Source organism: Convolutriloba macropyga, chromosome 15 (assembly GCF_964194025.1).
Source record: "Convolutriloba macropyga chromosome 15, txConMacr16.3, whole genome shotgun sequence".
Classification (NCBI taxonomy): Eukaryota; Metazoa; Xenacoelomorpha; order Acoela; family Convolutidae; genus Convolutriloba; species Convolutriloba macropyga.
Genome location: NC_134482.1, coordinates 34,904,800 through 34,919,675, shown reverse-complemented (window position 1 = coordinate 34,919,675; position 14,876 = coordinate 34,904,800). Strand labels below are relative to the sequence as shown.

Below are 14,876 nucleotides of genomic sequence, written 5' to 3'. Positions count from 1 at the left end.
CCCCACCCGACTGTCGCCACCCCCATCGGCACCCCCGTGCACCCTCCCCCCACCCGTGGATAGCTACTGACGAACAACCGCTAGCTAAAACGCAAATTTATACTAATTTTCACAATTTTTTTCAAGATTTTTGAAATTTTTTGTCAGTTTTTTAAGTTTTTTCAGCCCTAGCAGCCCTAGGTGTCAAGGAATCGACTCTAGGATTTGATAATAGGTTATTGAATAGTTTCTAGTGGTAATAGAATGGTTTCAACATTTCAACACTGCGAATTTTTGCATTTTTTTGATAAATTTTGCAACTTTTTTCAATGTTTTTTGAAAGTTTGTCGTTTTTTAGGTTTATCCAGCCTCAAGAGCCAAGGAACTTCCTCGAGGGTTTAATAATAGGTTACTATGTAGTTTCTAGAAAGTAATGGAATCATTTTCAAGATTTAAACATCACGAATTTTAACATTTTTTTTGACAAAAATTGCTATATTTTTTAAAATTTCCAATGTTCAGATCTTCATTCCATTTCAAAATGATTTTTGTAGATATCAGTCACTTTGCTTTCAAAAAATAACCAAGGTCTGCTCTGGTTTTTTAACGAAACCTCTGGAGAAAAATTCCTCTACGAAATGAAATGCAACATTCTTAACAAATAATCATTTCTTAACTTTAATAACATGCTTTGAGTGATAAGCAATTCTGTTAAATGTCAAATTTCCTAAAAGATTTCCAATTTCCTTCAATTGGTGTTTGTTCGTATCTGGGGGGGGGTTCCAATGCCATTACGGTTATTAATCGGTCACGAACTCTGTTAGTGACGGGCTTTGCCGTCTAAGCAAGAATTCGAAAATCAAAATAATTGACTTCTGAAGTAAAAATTCTGTAAAAATACATTGAGACGAAGAAAATGCTAGATTAGGATTTTCTATAGAGGCGCAAACGCAAAACGACGGCAAAGGTTCAACTATATTAGCTTTTGAAACAGCGTATTTTAACAGCCGAAAACCACCTCAAGTGATAACATATTGTGGCTATGTTTACAAATAAGGTAAAACAAAGTTTCTACGACCTTTCTATGTATTATAACGTAGAAATTTGACTTTCTGAACTAAAAATTCTGAAAGTCAATCTGAACAATTTGGTCGATATATTTTGTATATTGTGAAGAAGAAAAATTGCTAAGATAAGATCAGGATTTTTCAATGAAGGCGCAAAAGCAAAGGTAACGTCGGCAAGATTCAAATAAATGAGCCTTTGAAACTGCGTATTTTAACAGCTGAAAACTACCTTATGTGATAACATATCGCGTTATGTTTACAAAATTAGGTTAAACAAAGTTTTACGACTTTCTATGCATTATAACGTAGAAAGTTGACTACTGAACTAAAAATTATGAAATTCAATCTGAAGAGCTTTGATCGATAAAAATATACATCGTGACAAGGATAAATTGCTAAGATGAGATTAAATTTTCAATAAGCGCGCAAACGCATAAATAACGTTGTCAAGATTCAACTATGTTAGCTTTGAAACAGGCGTCTTTTAACAGCCGAGAACTACCCTAAGTGATAATATATTGTGGTTATATTTACCAAATTAGGTTGAACAAAGTTTTTCCGACCTTTCTATGTATTACAACAAAATTCAAACCATTTATGTTAGTATGCAAAATCTGATTGGGTGTAACTCGCTAATTCACTCGATAACATCTTATTTGTTCTCTAAAACAAAAGTCTTGGATATTATCGATAGCGATGTTCTTTTCCCATCCAATTCTTTTCTTGAGGGAATTCTACTTTCTTACATATCGGGAGGTCACCGCAAAATGTTTCAAAAACTCTTTTAGCTTCAAATCAACTAATTTTTTGGGTAGCTTACAATTTATGCCTTTGGGCCTTTGCTCAGATTATATTTTTTTCTCAAAAACTGAAAAGGCTATCCTTTTCTGAAATCGAAACTTTTAGTTCTTTTGGTAACAAAGTTTTCACTGCTGCGTTTCTTCGAGAAAGACAGATTTTCAACGGTGAATGTCTTTGCAAAATGGCACTAAAACTTCGCCAAAAATGTTAATGCTATTTCCATCTTCGCATTGGTAATATTGACTCCAATCTTGATTAAGCAATTCTAGCCAAATATAAAAAGATCGATTTTTTCTTTCTATTCCTTGATACAAAACTGGGTCGCTTCTACCTGATGGTTTTATTGGAGAAATTGAAATAAAAGGCGAATCAGATGGTTTAAGTCTTTTGGCGGGGAAAAATAACCTTCATTTACTTTTAACTGGACAGACCATGATCAACTGAAGTTAAAATTTGATTGGCAATACGAGTTTGTTTCTCTTCGTTCGACAAAGTTATACAATGTGAGACCCGAATTACTTGAAAACTCATCTGTCACACCTGCTGCTTTCTTGTCAAGAAATTTAGAACATAACCGACTAAACTTTGGAAAAATTGCTCTCGAACGACTTGTGGGAGCTCTAATCAATTGCAACTTGCTTCAGTCGAGGGGGGGGGGGGGGAGCTTAAATGAGACTAAGAAGTTCAATAGTGGGCTTCAAATAACCACATTAGAGGTTAACTACTATTAAATTTAAAGTGAAAAATGGCACCAGTTTCTGGGCACTTTTCATTCGACTTTTAATATTAAATTGCCGCCAATTGAGTTCAGCCGCTTATAATTGTGATTGAGAGAGAATTTTAGATCACGGGCGTAAAAGTCACTCGAAAAGTCAAGCAAAAATTTTGCATAAAAAAGACACACACGTTTACAATAATTGCTATGAACTTCGTTCAAGAGCCATTAATAATCAACTTACAACAACATCCTGGCTGTAATCGATGTCCCAAATGGTAATTCGTCAAAAAATGTAAGTTCTTATTCGAACGATATGGTGCCTAGTGGTCTTTTTGCCTGGTGACCTTATTAATTCTATCCACAAGGACTCGAAGAAACTCAATGGACTCGAAAAAAATAGCATCACTTGTACTTTTTGACGACGATGTTTAGGGAAATCTACTTAACAACGCCTCCCTCCTCCCCCCCCCCCCACGACAATCATTTTTCATTAGCGCTTCGTCAAAAGAACGTTTTGGAGTTCAACAAAATTTTGGGAACATTTTTGATTTCTTTCAACCGTTTCAAATAGTATACTAAAAAGTTCTGTCTGAAGGTTAAAAAAATTAGTAAAAAGGTTGAAATAGTTATTCAAACATTGTGCATTCAAGAGTCATATGTGTATTGTACTAATGTTTTTGTCCATTGTTTTGCAAAAAAGAGCATTTTGAGGAAACAATATTAATTCGTTAGAATTAGAATTGGCTTTTGGATTGTGTGCAATAATAGTATATAAAATCCGTCAAACAACCGAAGAATGAATTAAAATGCTGAATTTGTCAAAATGTAATGCTAAGTGAAATTGATGTCTTTGTCTCACTGATCATAGCCTCAAATTTTTTGACAAATTTTAATACTACATTTAGAATTGAAAGAATTAGAGAGATCTGATATAGATATGTTGCATGTCAAAACTTCCCCATTTGTCCAATTAAAAGTCTCATTAATTTCTGTTGAAATGATATCTAGTTTTGTTCAACTCATTTTTATCAACATTTTGATCGCACCTATATTATGACGAATTTTGATTTGGTACAATTGTGACGTTTATTTTATTTCTTTAGTCACAATTTCACATAAGTGACTTGCCGCGGCGGCTACCAATATTACTATATCAATTCTGTTGTGACCTGCATGAATATGATTAAAGATTAACATTATGCGCCTGAGGAATATTTTTCAATTGTCTGTCTCAAATCAGAAAATGTTGCATAGGGATATGAATGAGCTCCAGTATAAAATGAAAAATGAGATTGTCGTATTTTTGTATGTGCACACGAAAATTAATAGGTGGTTGTATTTCTATGACAAAAATTCGGACTAAAATTGACTCTTTTGGTTTCTAAAACTGCTTCAATTTTAAGTATTGTTTTTATTCGAGTTTCAAGCAGAATACTATTCTGACCGCGCAGGTGACCCACTTCGGATTGATTCCTAATTCGACTTGGATAAGCATTGGCATTGTCTTTCAATTCGATTTGTTGCTTCTGTGTTTGAATAATCTGACTCTAGAAATCAATCGTTTCCGCTGCCTTTCCGATAAGCGGTTTTTCTTCTTGAACTATTTCAATTTTCTTCCCCATATTTTTTTTTCAAATTATCTGTAGTATTTGTTAGTTTTGACAGCTTTTTGCTCATTTCCGTCTTTGATTGTTGAGGCATCTTCAAACATAGCCGGCAGATTGCCGGCATAGCTGCGAAATAGACTTCCGTGCTGTAAAATACAGATGGAAAAAGATACAGAAATGAGTTGATAGAAGTTATCGCCGCCGCCTATAAAACCTACAAGTTTAATTCAAAGGAGGTTGTTCTCCTGATTAACAGCCAGTCGCCTTAACCACTCGGCTGTCGAACCATACAATCTTTTTTTTACAATCAACTTTCTTTTAGTAACAGACAACTTTTGAGTAACCGCAATTTAGGTCACGCAGAAAGCGTGAAATCAAGCGCGAAAAAACCATTTAAGCAGTGACGAGACAGAATGTTCTAGAACGAATGCAAAACGAAAATGGAGCGTCAGACAACGAAACAAAAAACATAGCCGGAAGAATTCCGGAAGCGACTCGAAGCATCAAAACTTCGCTAACAAAACCGTAATCGCCCTCAAATAATTGATGATTTTAATCTGAAAAAGATCGCAAAAGCAAACGGCAGATAATAATCTTAGAAACTAAGTTAAATCTTTTCAAAACAGAAAGGTCAAATTTAAGAATCAGAAAACACCTATAATTACACTTCTAGTCACTGCAATAAAGACAAAAAGGAACACATACTTGTTCTTTGTTGTACATATGCTAGACAACGGACAACATGATTTCATACTAATTCAAAAATTAAATTGATCATAGAAAAGACATAAGCAGCAGAAGAATATTCAAAGGCAAAAAATCGTTTAATTTAATACCAAGGCCGAAAAAAATTTGCAGTAAATAGTCTTAAATTGAAATTGCGGAAAAGGTTAGCTATCAAACTCTCAGTACTGCCTTATGTTGAGTGAAATCAAATGCAAACCAAAGAAATGACGAAAATCAAAGAAAAAGCTGAAATCATTCATTTTTATTAACTGAAAAAATCAATATACCGAAAATAAATGTAGGTGCCAGGACAAAGATAGAAAGATACTAACTAGAACATGAAGAATATGGGCACAATGTAAGCAACACCGTAACAAAAACACATTCTTGATTTTTGAAAGTTAAAAATCAATAAAAAAATTCAAGAAAAACGAATACGTTTCATTGTTCAGCTTTCAAGACATATAAAAGATAACTAATCATCCGATACGAAGATCTATACTCCTGAAGAGAACAAAAAATAGGAAAAAGCAGAATTCATGAATACGAAAAAGCGAAACATTTTGCAAAAAAATGGTAAAAAAACTTTTAAGACAGCATTTATGAAAAAGTTTTAACTGTTTTTCAAAAATCTAACGCCAAAAAATGATTGAATTTTTATTGAAACGAAATTAAAGTCACTCATGTTGCACAAAAAGACTATTTCTAGCAATTACAACCAAAATACAAAAAAACTGACGAAAATCGGATAGAAACTACCAAAATCGGATTAGCATATGTAAATTTTATAAAACAAAATTACATCGAGGTAGAAAGAGGCGTTGGGTATATGAATTATCAAAGAGAATCTGCCATATTAACTGATTTTTGACAAAAAGACGGTTAAAAGATCCAAAAATGAAGAAATTAATAGAAAAAAAGCCAAGAATTAATTAAAAATCAAGAAATATGTGCCAATTTTCAACTTGAAACGCATTTTCAGGCTCTGCAAAACACCGCGGAATCAATTTCCGAGGTTGACATTTCAATATAGTATCGAATAAACTTTATTTCTATAAGAAACCAAATTAAAAGCAAAAAATTTGGGCCACAGTCCAAAAAACGGCTAAAAACGGTTATCTATATGTGCCATTCAAAAACTACTTTTCAAAGTCAAAAAGTCGTTCACTAAACGAAGCGCATGATCAAAAAACTTCTCTGGCTCAGCGAAAATCTGTTTTCACCGAGACAGCTTTTCTCACTTTCGCTTTTAGGTCAAAATGCCGCGTGAACAAATCTACTTCCTGTAAAAAAAAGACCGAGAGAAAACCAATACTCCTCTTCGAGTCGTAAAAAAACCAAGAGCACCGCAATACAGCTACGCTCAGCTTACAGCTTCGCAGCTATAATCAAAACTTTGGTTGGTTTTATGTTTTACACAGCAATTCGCATTACGCGGCTCTTGAAATGAGAGTGAAAAATCGATTATTTAATCACTACTTTAAAAAAAGAGTGAGAACATTTTTAAACACATTAAAACTCCTTGCTTTTGTGCTTCACTTGATGCTTTGGCGTGATCAAAATCACCGCACCAAATTATCGTGCCTATAACGGCAGTACATAATAATTGACTACCAGGCACAGAAATATCAACTCCTCCTTTACGGTTTACGGGTTGAAACTCAAAGAACGTGGTGTCCTGTTTAATATAAAACGCAAACTTAGTAATTTACTGGTTGAGAGCTGACATCTTCATCAATTTGTCTGCCTCTTTCCAGTTACACGAAATAGAAAAATATGCTTAAGCTAAGTGGGCTATCATGGTATAGCACAAAAATCAAGTATATAAAGGGTATGGCAAAACGAACGCCTTCTAATTGAATTATCGATAATAATCCAGACCTGTTGCTTGGGTTTAGGGGCAAGATTTTCCACCCAGTTCCTGGCATTTCGGTTGGTCACGTGGCTTAGGTCTTCCGGACTGGGAGAGCCCAGAACATCCAAGATAAGGTCCAGTTGATCCAGGTAATGTCTCCCAGGAAAGAGGGGTCTCTTGATTATCATCTCCACTAGAATGCAGCCTACTGACCAGACGTCAATGGCTTTCGTATACCTGAACAAAAAATTTTCTAAAAAAGTAAAAAAATCGAATAACTGTTAATTGTTTCATATATTAATCTTCGGGTTTTATTAAAAAAAAACAGCAACTTGATCAATTAAACAGTCAGTTATCTTTTCGGTTTGTTCCCCTTCTTCCAGCTCATTTTATTTGCAATTCCCTGTCATTAGAAGAACGATTTGATTTGGAATGAAGACACAATTTGTTTCTGCTAATAACGTTTTAAATATCAGTTTTGTAAATCATTGAAAATGAGTTACCGGAGATAGTCCACTGAACTGCCCTCAAACGAAACAGGGATCAATCAAAATTGCTTCAGCAGATAGAGGGCATTACTTAAGGGCTTATTAGAGCTAATTTTACAACACACGATTTCAAAACTAATTTTGAAGAAATTTCTATGTGACTTTTATTAGTAACCTGCCGCCAATCAAATTAAGTTTGTTTAAATTCTGAATGAGATCAAGTTACCACTAAAAAAACCAAAATGGTCTGATGGAATATCAGTCGAAAACAGACCAAGAAGGGGTTCAAGTGTGCGGGGTTAGACGAAATGAGACGGAGGGGGGATGCAGCGCCAAGCGGAGGAGGTACAAATCACCAGGCCGGGGGTGGTGGAGTGTGAGTGGGTGGGGTGACTGAGGAGGAGGGCGTGGCTGAAGGAGAGGGGGCAGCTGAGTAGGGGGTTTGTGCGAAACATGTTTGTGCGAAACAGAATAGATCCGAAAAATCAGCGAAACTATCCAGAGCTTTTCTAAATCTCAGAGACTTTGTTCCCAGTATAGTATGGGAAATGATTACCAAAAACCAAGTTTTTAATTCGAGTATTAATTGAAATTTCTCGCAACCCTAGAATCCAAGTCAAAGAAAAACATTACCGACTCAAGTCGGACGAAATTCTCCCGACTCGCGCCTGATTCTATTGAAGCCTGCTTCGTTCAGGGGACAAGATTTTACCAAGGGGCTTCAAATGCTGTCATAAGAGGATATGTAGGTTAACAGTAAGATAGGCCGCCATAACCAAAAATAACAAAATCTAATTTATACTGCATGAAAAACTAGAGCACTCTTTCAAAATGGCGACAAAAAGGATCTATTCTGTCCCCCCCCCCCCCCCCCCCCAGTGTTTTTATGGCCCCTAGTTCCAAATTATGTGTTATTATATAGCACGTTACTATGTAAAAATAATGCACGTGCGCCTGGGGGTCATGAAAGACCTCACTTATTAATAACAGCAATGCCGAGGAGGTAGCGGGGGTACATTTTGGCACGAAGGTGAATTAGTAGATGGGATTGGGTAGGGTTAGACCAGTGGCGGCATGTGGACTGGGTAAGAAGAGGGCCACGGATTATGAGGGAGTGGGGATCGGTTAGAGGGGTGTGTTGCGGGGGTGACCTTTTCACTAACTACTGAGCATAGTAGACACCAGTGTACGATTTCATCTGGCACTAAAACTTCGAGACTGAGAGCTTAGTTTGAAAGACGGAACTTAGACTTAAAGAATTAAGTCTTTTTGCCCAATACTTACTGTCCTAATTTAGGACACTAAGTTTAGAGCAAATAGACTTAGTTAGAAACCTAAATTTTGACACTTGCATCAAACCACTAAAAATTTTCGGCTGATCCAGTATCGAAGACGTTTGGTTTATTTCAACTCCTCTATATTTTTAAGAAAACTTATTTCACTAATCTGCTTAATTGTACTCTTTTTTAACTTCAATTTCAAATGAAAATCAACAATTTCGTGCCCTTTGGTTTTCTAAAAACGTTAGAAAAAATTTTAGTCCAGGTCTGCTCGTGCCCCGCACTCGGACACAAGTACCCTCGTATCGGGGCACTAAGTCCCTCGGGCGATTTTGTTCTAACGCACTTAGAAACGTACTAAGCATATTCTAAACGGCAATGCCAACGTTCAGAAACAGAGTCAATTTTCGAAACATAACCGACTAACTTTGGGGAGAATTGCTCTCAAAGGACTGCCAAGCGGATGACAGTCCGTAGCTGGAGTTTAGTAAGGCTAGTTTTAGCTAGGGGGCGTGAGCGCAGGGGGCGTGGTATAGAATCTGAATCTTTACGGTGGAGGTTTTACCCTATTCACAAGTTCCACAATTGTCCCTAGAATCTATCTTTAGAGAAAACTACTGGACTGGATAGCAACTTCACAAAACTACTACTCTTAACTAGACTAAAGGGTTATACCAGGCCCTCCGTTCAAGTCCTAAAGAAAGTATTTTCAGGCGCTATAGAACTGTAGTCAATTGCCAATAATAATGATGATATTAGAATATGTTTGTAATGCCTCTCTATGTTGTATGATATTTTAGCTTCTAAGAATTGTTTTACCAAATGAAGAAAATTGGTGACTCTAAGATTGAGAAATATACCAGGTCCTCAATTCACTTTCTAATTAATCGATCAACCAATATACTTATAACAAATAGTAGATGACGTGAAGAGCTCGTCGTTGTTCACTCCACAACCGAACCAGACGAGTATTAACTAACTTGATAGAACGTCAAGACATTGCCCATCAGGTACTTCAGGTTACTGCAGACCGTTTTAATTGTCTACTTGGTTCACCATTCCATACTACATGGGTTAACTTAACTTGCCAAGTCTTCTACGAGCAGGCAGGCCTACCCTCAGAGTGGCTTCACTATGCGGTCTCCTAGAAGGAGCTTGGCCGATTAATACTCTCAGAAATCAATCGTCTTGATGTCCGGGATTCGGTGCTGTCCTCCAGATCGTTAACCTAACTTAACCTAATTATTGATTGGTTGTTCACTACTTTTCTAGTCACCAAACTAATTTAAATCCAATAAATTGAAGCTAGATTTAGTATGATTTCAGATCCTTAGAGATGTATTTTGAAGTTACTAAAGTTGTACAATTACACTGTTAACAGAAAACCGAAAGAAACGATTAAGTTTTACCCAATCTTAATTATTACAAGGCTATGGTTCCCTCAGAACAACTAGTTACAAATGCCTATGAGTGCCAAGTATCGAAGCGTTTAGCAAATACCTACTAGATACCAGTTTAAGCTCTACTAAGTTATAAGAAAAGGTCTAAAAAGAGAAAGTAGTGGAAAATTTGCTACGTTAATTTAACGAAAAGTAAAATAACCAGAGCATACTAGTTCAAACAATTATTACAATTTTCAGTATCACGACGAAGATCTGTTAACTCACTCCTCTTATGATAGTTTGGTCCTATTTTTACCAAATGTTCCGAATCTTTGTGTGAAAAATACCTTTTTGGGAAAAGTTTTCAGAAGGTCATTCATGACTTTGATAACCTAGGCCCCTAATTTGGGTGTCTAATCCAATATTACGTGGGTGAGAATTTTGATGTTCAATCTATGATATAATCTTTATCAGAGTCCATGTTTACTTATTCAACCGTTCTCATCAGTTTAAATTTCTTCACCATTATTATCGTTGTACAGTTTCAAATTTAGAATTCGCTTTTGTGTTGGGAATAATTCAAGGTCAGTATTAATTTGGTTCTTTTCCGAAAAACGATTAAGTTTAACTTTCCCTTCCTACATCCCATCCGTCTGGACTAAACTATTCTCCTGAATAGTACAAATTAGTATAACATAAAAATATATAAAAGCACAATCACCAAATGTTGGTACGAGTTTTTTTTAATCAGCGTTTGTCTCCTCATTGCGCATTCTCTCAACTAAGTTAAGTCTCTCTCCAAACTGCATGTCAGTTCCCATATCTCGTTGATCATCGTTGGACAAATTGTGAATATGTTTTGTAGTGTTTTTGGACTTGTAACACTTCTTCGCTGCCCAGACAGCCAAAAGGACAAATGCAAGACACCATAAGGAGAAACCAAGCAGACCAGCCAGCTCTTTAAATGTATGCAGTGTCGACCCCTGGCGAAAGGATTTGAAGTTGTTTTCCTCAGAGAGTTGTTGATGGATTTTGCCTACCATCTCACTGACTAATTCAGGCGTGACATCAAGCGTAGGGACATCCTTGAGTGCCGATCTGATCTTATGCAACATCAAATTCCGACTCTCTTCTGTAGGAGTGACCGCTGGAATGCTCGGGATGTTAAAAGCGGTATCCAGTAGTTCGGGAGTTGTGATTGTTGTTATTAGTCCACTGTGTTGAAGACAATATGCTGGATCGGGCAACATGACCAGTCCATTTTTCGGGTGAACCAGTTTTCCATCGCAGAGGGGATGTACTAGACAAATTTTACAGGCTGGTACACGGTTTGAAAACTTTCTGCCCCCACTGTACGTTATGTTATAAAGAAATTGTTGATCGTCTGCCGCGTTGAGGAGGTAGAGAGTTCCCAAGGTTGATTGCTGTCGGTAAAATTGGCAATTCCGTTACTTCTCGTGTGCAAGTCTTCAAAGCAGCTACCTCGTGATTGTATAGGAGTGAAGTCAAGCAGAGTTGATCTTGCGCGCTCACCAACGCTACTGGCTTGGTGCAAAGTATCAGCAATTGTGTCCCCAAACAAAACAGATATTCCTCACATCATTTCGGCATAGCTTTCTTCTCGCCTTGATACGATCAAAAAGTTCCTTTCTAATTTTAGAGTTGCGGCCGTCGTTGTGTTCCTGATTGGTTGTGGCAGAGGAATTGCTTTGTAGGCATCGTGAATTGGTTCACCACTGTATACTGCACCTCCATTGTGATTAACAGTCCGTGTGGATTGGAAAAACATTTCTCACTAAGGGCAGGCTGTAAAGTAAACTTGAGTGGTCTAATGGAATTGAACACTTTTTATCTCACAGCTTCAGAGTTGTAATTATTTACCGTAAATCTTCGTAGGGTACTAGTGCGGCTGGCAGTATGCCCTTGGATAGCAATCCAATGCTTGTAATAAATATGTTTCTCTGTTCCGTCAAATATAGTTTTTGTATTTGCAACTCGCTGTGCATAGCATTGAGAGTCCATGATACGTTGCTAATTGCACTTTGGGCGCGAAAGGCATACATAAAAACATCAGACCTTCGATGATCACAGGCTTGGGCTTGTTGTATTTCTTCCATTGTTTTTTGAAGCACCTCCAGGTTTGTTTGCAGCATCTCAAAGTTATCCTCTGAGTAGTTTAGCACTTTTCGTGTGTCTTCATGAAGCTTCAAACTAATGCTGGCCATGACCTGAATAGACTCTTTTTTCGTTGTGCAGGTGAACCATTCTTGATTCCAAATAGTGCAATCGTCCTTCCAATTGATCCATCTTTCGCTTAGAACTTTCGAACAGACCAAAACTTGAGAGTAGTCTATAGCCTGCTTTTTCCAGTAAGGGTTCTAAAGTTATTGCCGTCGCAGCTCCCATTGCAAACAGCAGTGATGATCGTCTCTGTCGCTGAAGAGTGATAGTCTGGTTTACAAAAGATGCTACTTCTTTTGACGAGCTTTGTCCTCTCTTTCTCTGCTCTTTCGTATTCTATCTGAATAGATGAGATTATTCCGTCAAAGTGGCGCTGTAAGAGTGCGATTATTTCCGGGTTGTTGCAAAACTCGGAGCTCTTCCATGTTTTCTGTTCCAATTGCTGAAGTATTGAAGAGAAATTATAAATTGATCGGAGATCCACGTTCAACAGCTTTGGAAGTGGGAATGCGATATCCACAGTCAGATATGAGCCGGCCAATGAAACTGGAGTTTGAGGTTGGAAGAGAACATGCGCAGTAGTTTGTGCACTCTCCGCTGTTTGCTGTCGTACCGCAAGTGTTAATATAAATATCACAAAGTTGTACATCTAAACATTATTATGGTTAATTACTGCGCTAAACCTAGATAGCATTTTTTCTGTATTTGAAAGAATGCTACATTCTCTAATAATTCCCCCCAAATTCGCTGAAATTCATTTGAGCTAATTAGCTCTTTTCATAATACGGGTGATATATTATATATTAACTTACAATATAGTTTTTAATGGTGCTATTTAAATATGTCTTACGATCGTCGCCATCTTTAATAAAAATTTCGGCTCATCTTTTGATCTTTACAATTTTTTAGGCAATGCTATATACAGAAACTTAATCAAGTTCCTTTTTTTATTTTTTATTATATTCTTTTTAATATATTCTTTTTTTATTCGTCGTCGATTCCGAATCGTTTTGGGGTACTTCACTGCGCGTCTTTCACGTGTTTTAGCGATGGAGTTCACTGTTTTGTCAGTTTTGGTTCCCAAAAATTCTGCAAATGTTTTTGGTTTGCACATTTCCCTCTTGGCGCTTGCAGGTGTTGGCTGTGTTTCACTGAGGTCCCTCAAGACATTTTTTTGCTTGTGTGGTCGTTGGGGCAGTGATGTAGAGTCAATCTCTTTGGCTGGGGTTACAAAAGGGGTCTGGTTCACTTGGGTTTTGTCTTGTTCCGGAGTGATCGGTTCTGCTGGTATGTTAGTCTTAGTGGGCCTTTTAGTTGAATATTCTCGCTCTGCAAAGAGATCGTAGAAAAAATCTTTATCCTCGTCCATCCATTTGAAGGGACTCTCTTGTTTGGGTCGTCTTGATGTAACTTCTGAGGAGAAAGTTTGATTGTTTTCCTCAATGTGAACTTCCTGGTCATACGTATTTTGGCGGCTGGGCCATTTCTCCTGATGAGATGATATTGTTTCCATTCTGGGTAACTCGTCTTCCTCCTTCACAGGCTTGGATCGATTGTAGTGGACTATCTGCCATTTCTTGGAGTTTGTGTCTTTTGAGATTTTATAGTTGACTTCTGACGTCCTTTCGATGATGTTATATGGTCCGATCCTTCCTTGATTTTGTTTTTTGGGGTGCAAAAAGCCGAACTTTCTTTTCTCTTTTGGCTTCAATTCCTCTCCAAAGACGTTTTTTGGTACAAATCTTTTTGTCTTTGTTGTCTGTAGCCAAGTGTCTCTGGCATTCATATGTGCTTCCCTGAACTGTTCATTGAGCCATTTTGTGAATTCGTAGTTGGCAATTTCGTGACCAGGTGCTTTCGGGAGTAGCAGGTCAATCGGGTATTTGCATTCTTGTCCAAACACAAGTGAGAATGGAGTCTGTCCTGTTGTTTTGTGTACGGTCGTATTATAGACGAAGTTGAGATAGGGAACCATTTGATCCCAGCTACTTGGATTGTTTGCGCAATATTTGGAATTAACATCCGCAACAACTCTGTTGTGAAGTTCTACCATACCATTTCCCTGTGGGTGATATGGAGATGTTCTTGTCTTCTCTATTCCAAAAATTTTGCACACTTCTAGTAGTAGTTCGCTGCAGAAGTTTGATCCTTGGTCGGTGTGAAGGCAATCAGGTGCTCCAAACCTGAAACCCAGTTCTCCACAATTGCTCTAGCAACATCTTCGGCCGTAGTTCTTTCTAAGGGAACGCAAACCACGTATTTCGTGAAATAGTCCGTCAATACAAGTATGTATTTTGCACCGCTTGTCTTTGCTCGGGTAACAGCTCCCAGGATATCTGCTGCCACTTTGCTGAATCGGATCCCAACGTTGATTGTCTGGAGAGGGGCTATTCTTTTCTTTCCAGCGGTACTTCGTGCTTGACACAGGGTGCAGTTCTCAAATTTTCGTTCAATGTCTTTTCTCATATTTGGCCAACAAAACCTCTGTCTTGCCCTGTCCAAGGTCTTTTGGAAAGCAAAATGGCCTCCACTGAGTTTTGAATCGTGAAGTTGTTACAAAACTGTCTCTCTGAGTAACTGCGGGACTACAAGTTGTTTTTGGTTAGTATTGCTTCCTTCCACATGCCACTTCCTGTACAGCACGCCATCAGTCAGTTCCATCTGGTCCCAGAGGCCCCGCAACGCTACTGCATCTTCTCCTTGTGCTATTGCGTTTGCCTTCTTGATTTTTAAGTCTCTCAGCGGATTTTGGTCTGGATGTTTCTCAGCGTTTGCTCATAGCAAGATGAGAC

General features: G+C 37.5%; 2 protein-coding genes across 2 annotated transcripts in view; one reads left to right on the top strand and one right to left on the bottom strand.

Annotated features, from left to right (window-relative positions):
* The window catches only part of LOC142354753 (uncharacterized), a 255,263-nt gene that overhangs the window by 149,670 nt on the left and 90,717 nt on the right, over positions 1–14,876 (top strand). The gene's annotated exons all lie outside the window — the stretch shown is intronic.
* The window catches only part of LOC142354473 (mitogen-activated protein kinase 1-like), a 30,099-nt gene continuing 19,405 nt past the window's right edge, over positions 4,183–14,876 (bottom strand). The window contains exons 4-5 of the mRNA XM_075406776.1: positions 6,780–6,990; positions 4,183–4,318 (exon numbers count right to left, since the gene is read on the bottom strand). Coding sequence (XP_075262891.1) covers positions 4,202–4,318; positions 6,780–6,990 — 328 coding nt within the window. The 3' untranslated portion in view covers positions 4,183–4,201. The remainder of the gene's footprint in view (positions 4,319–6,779; positions 6,991–14,876) is intronic.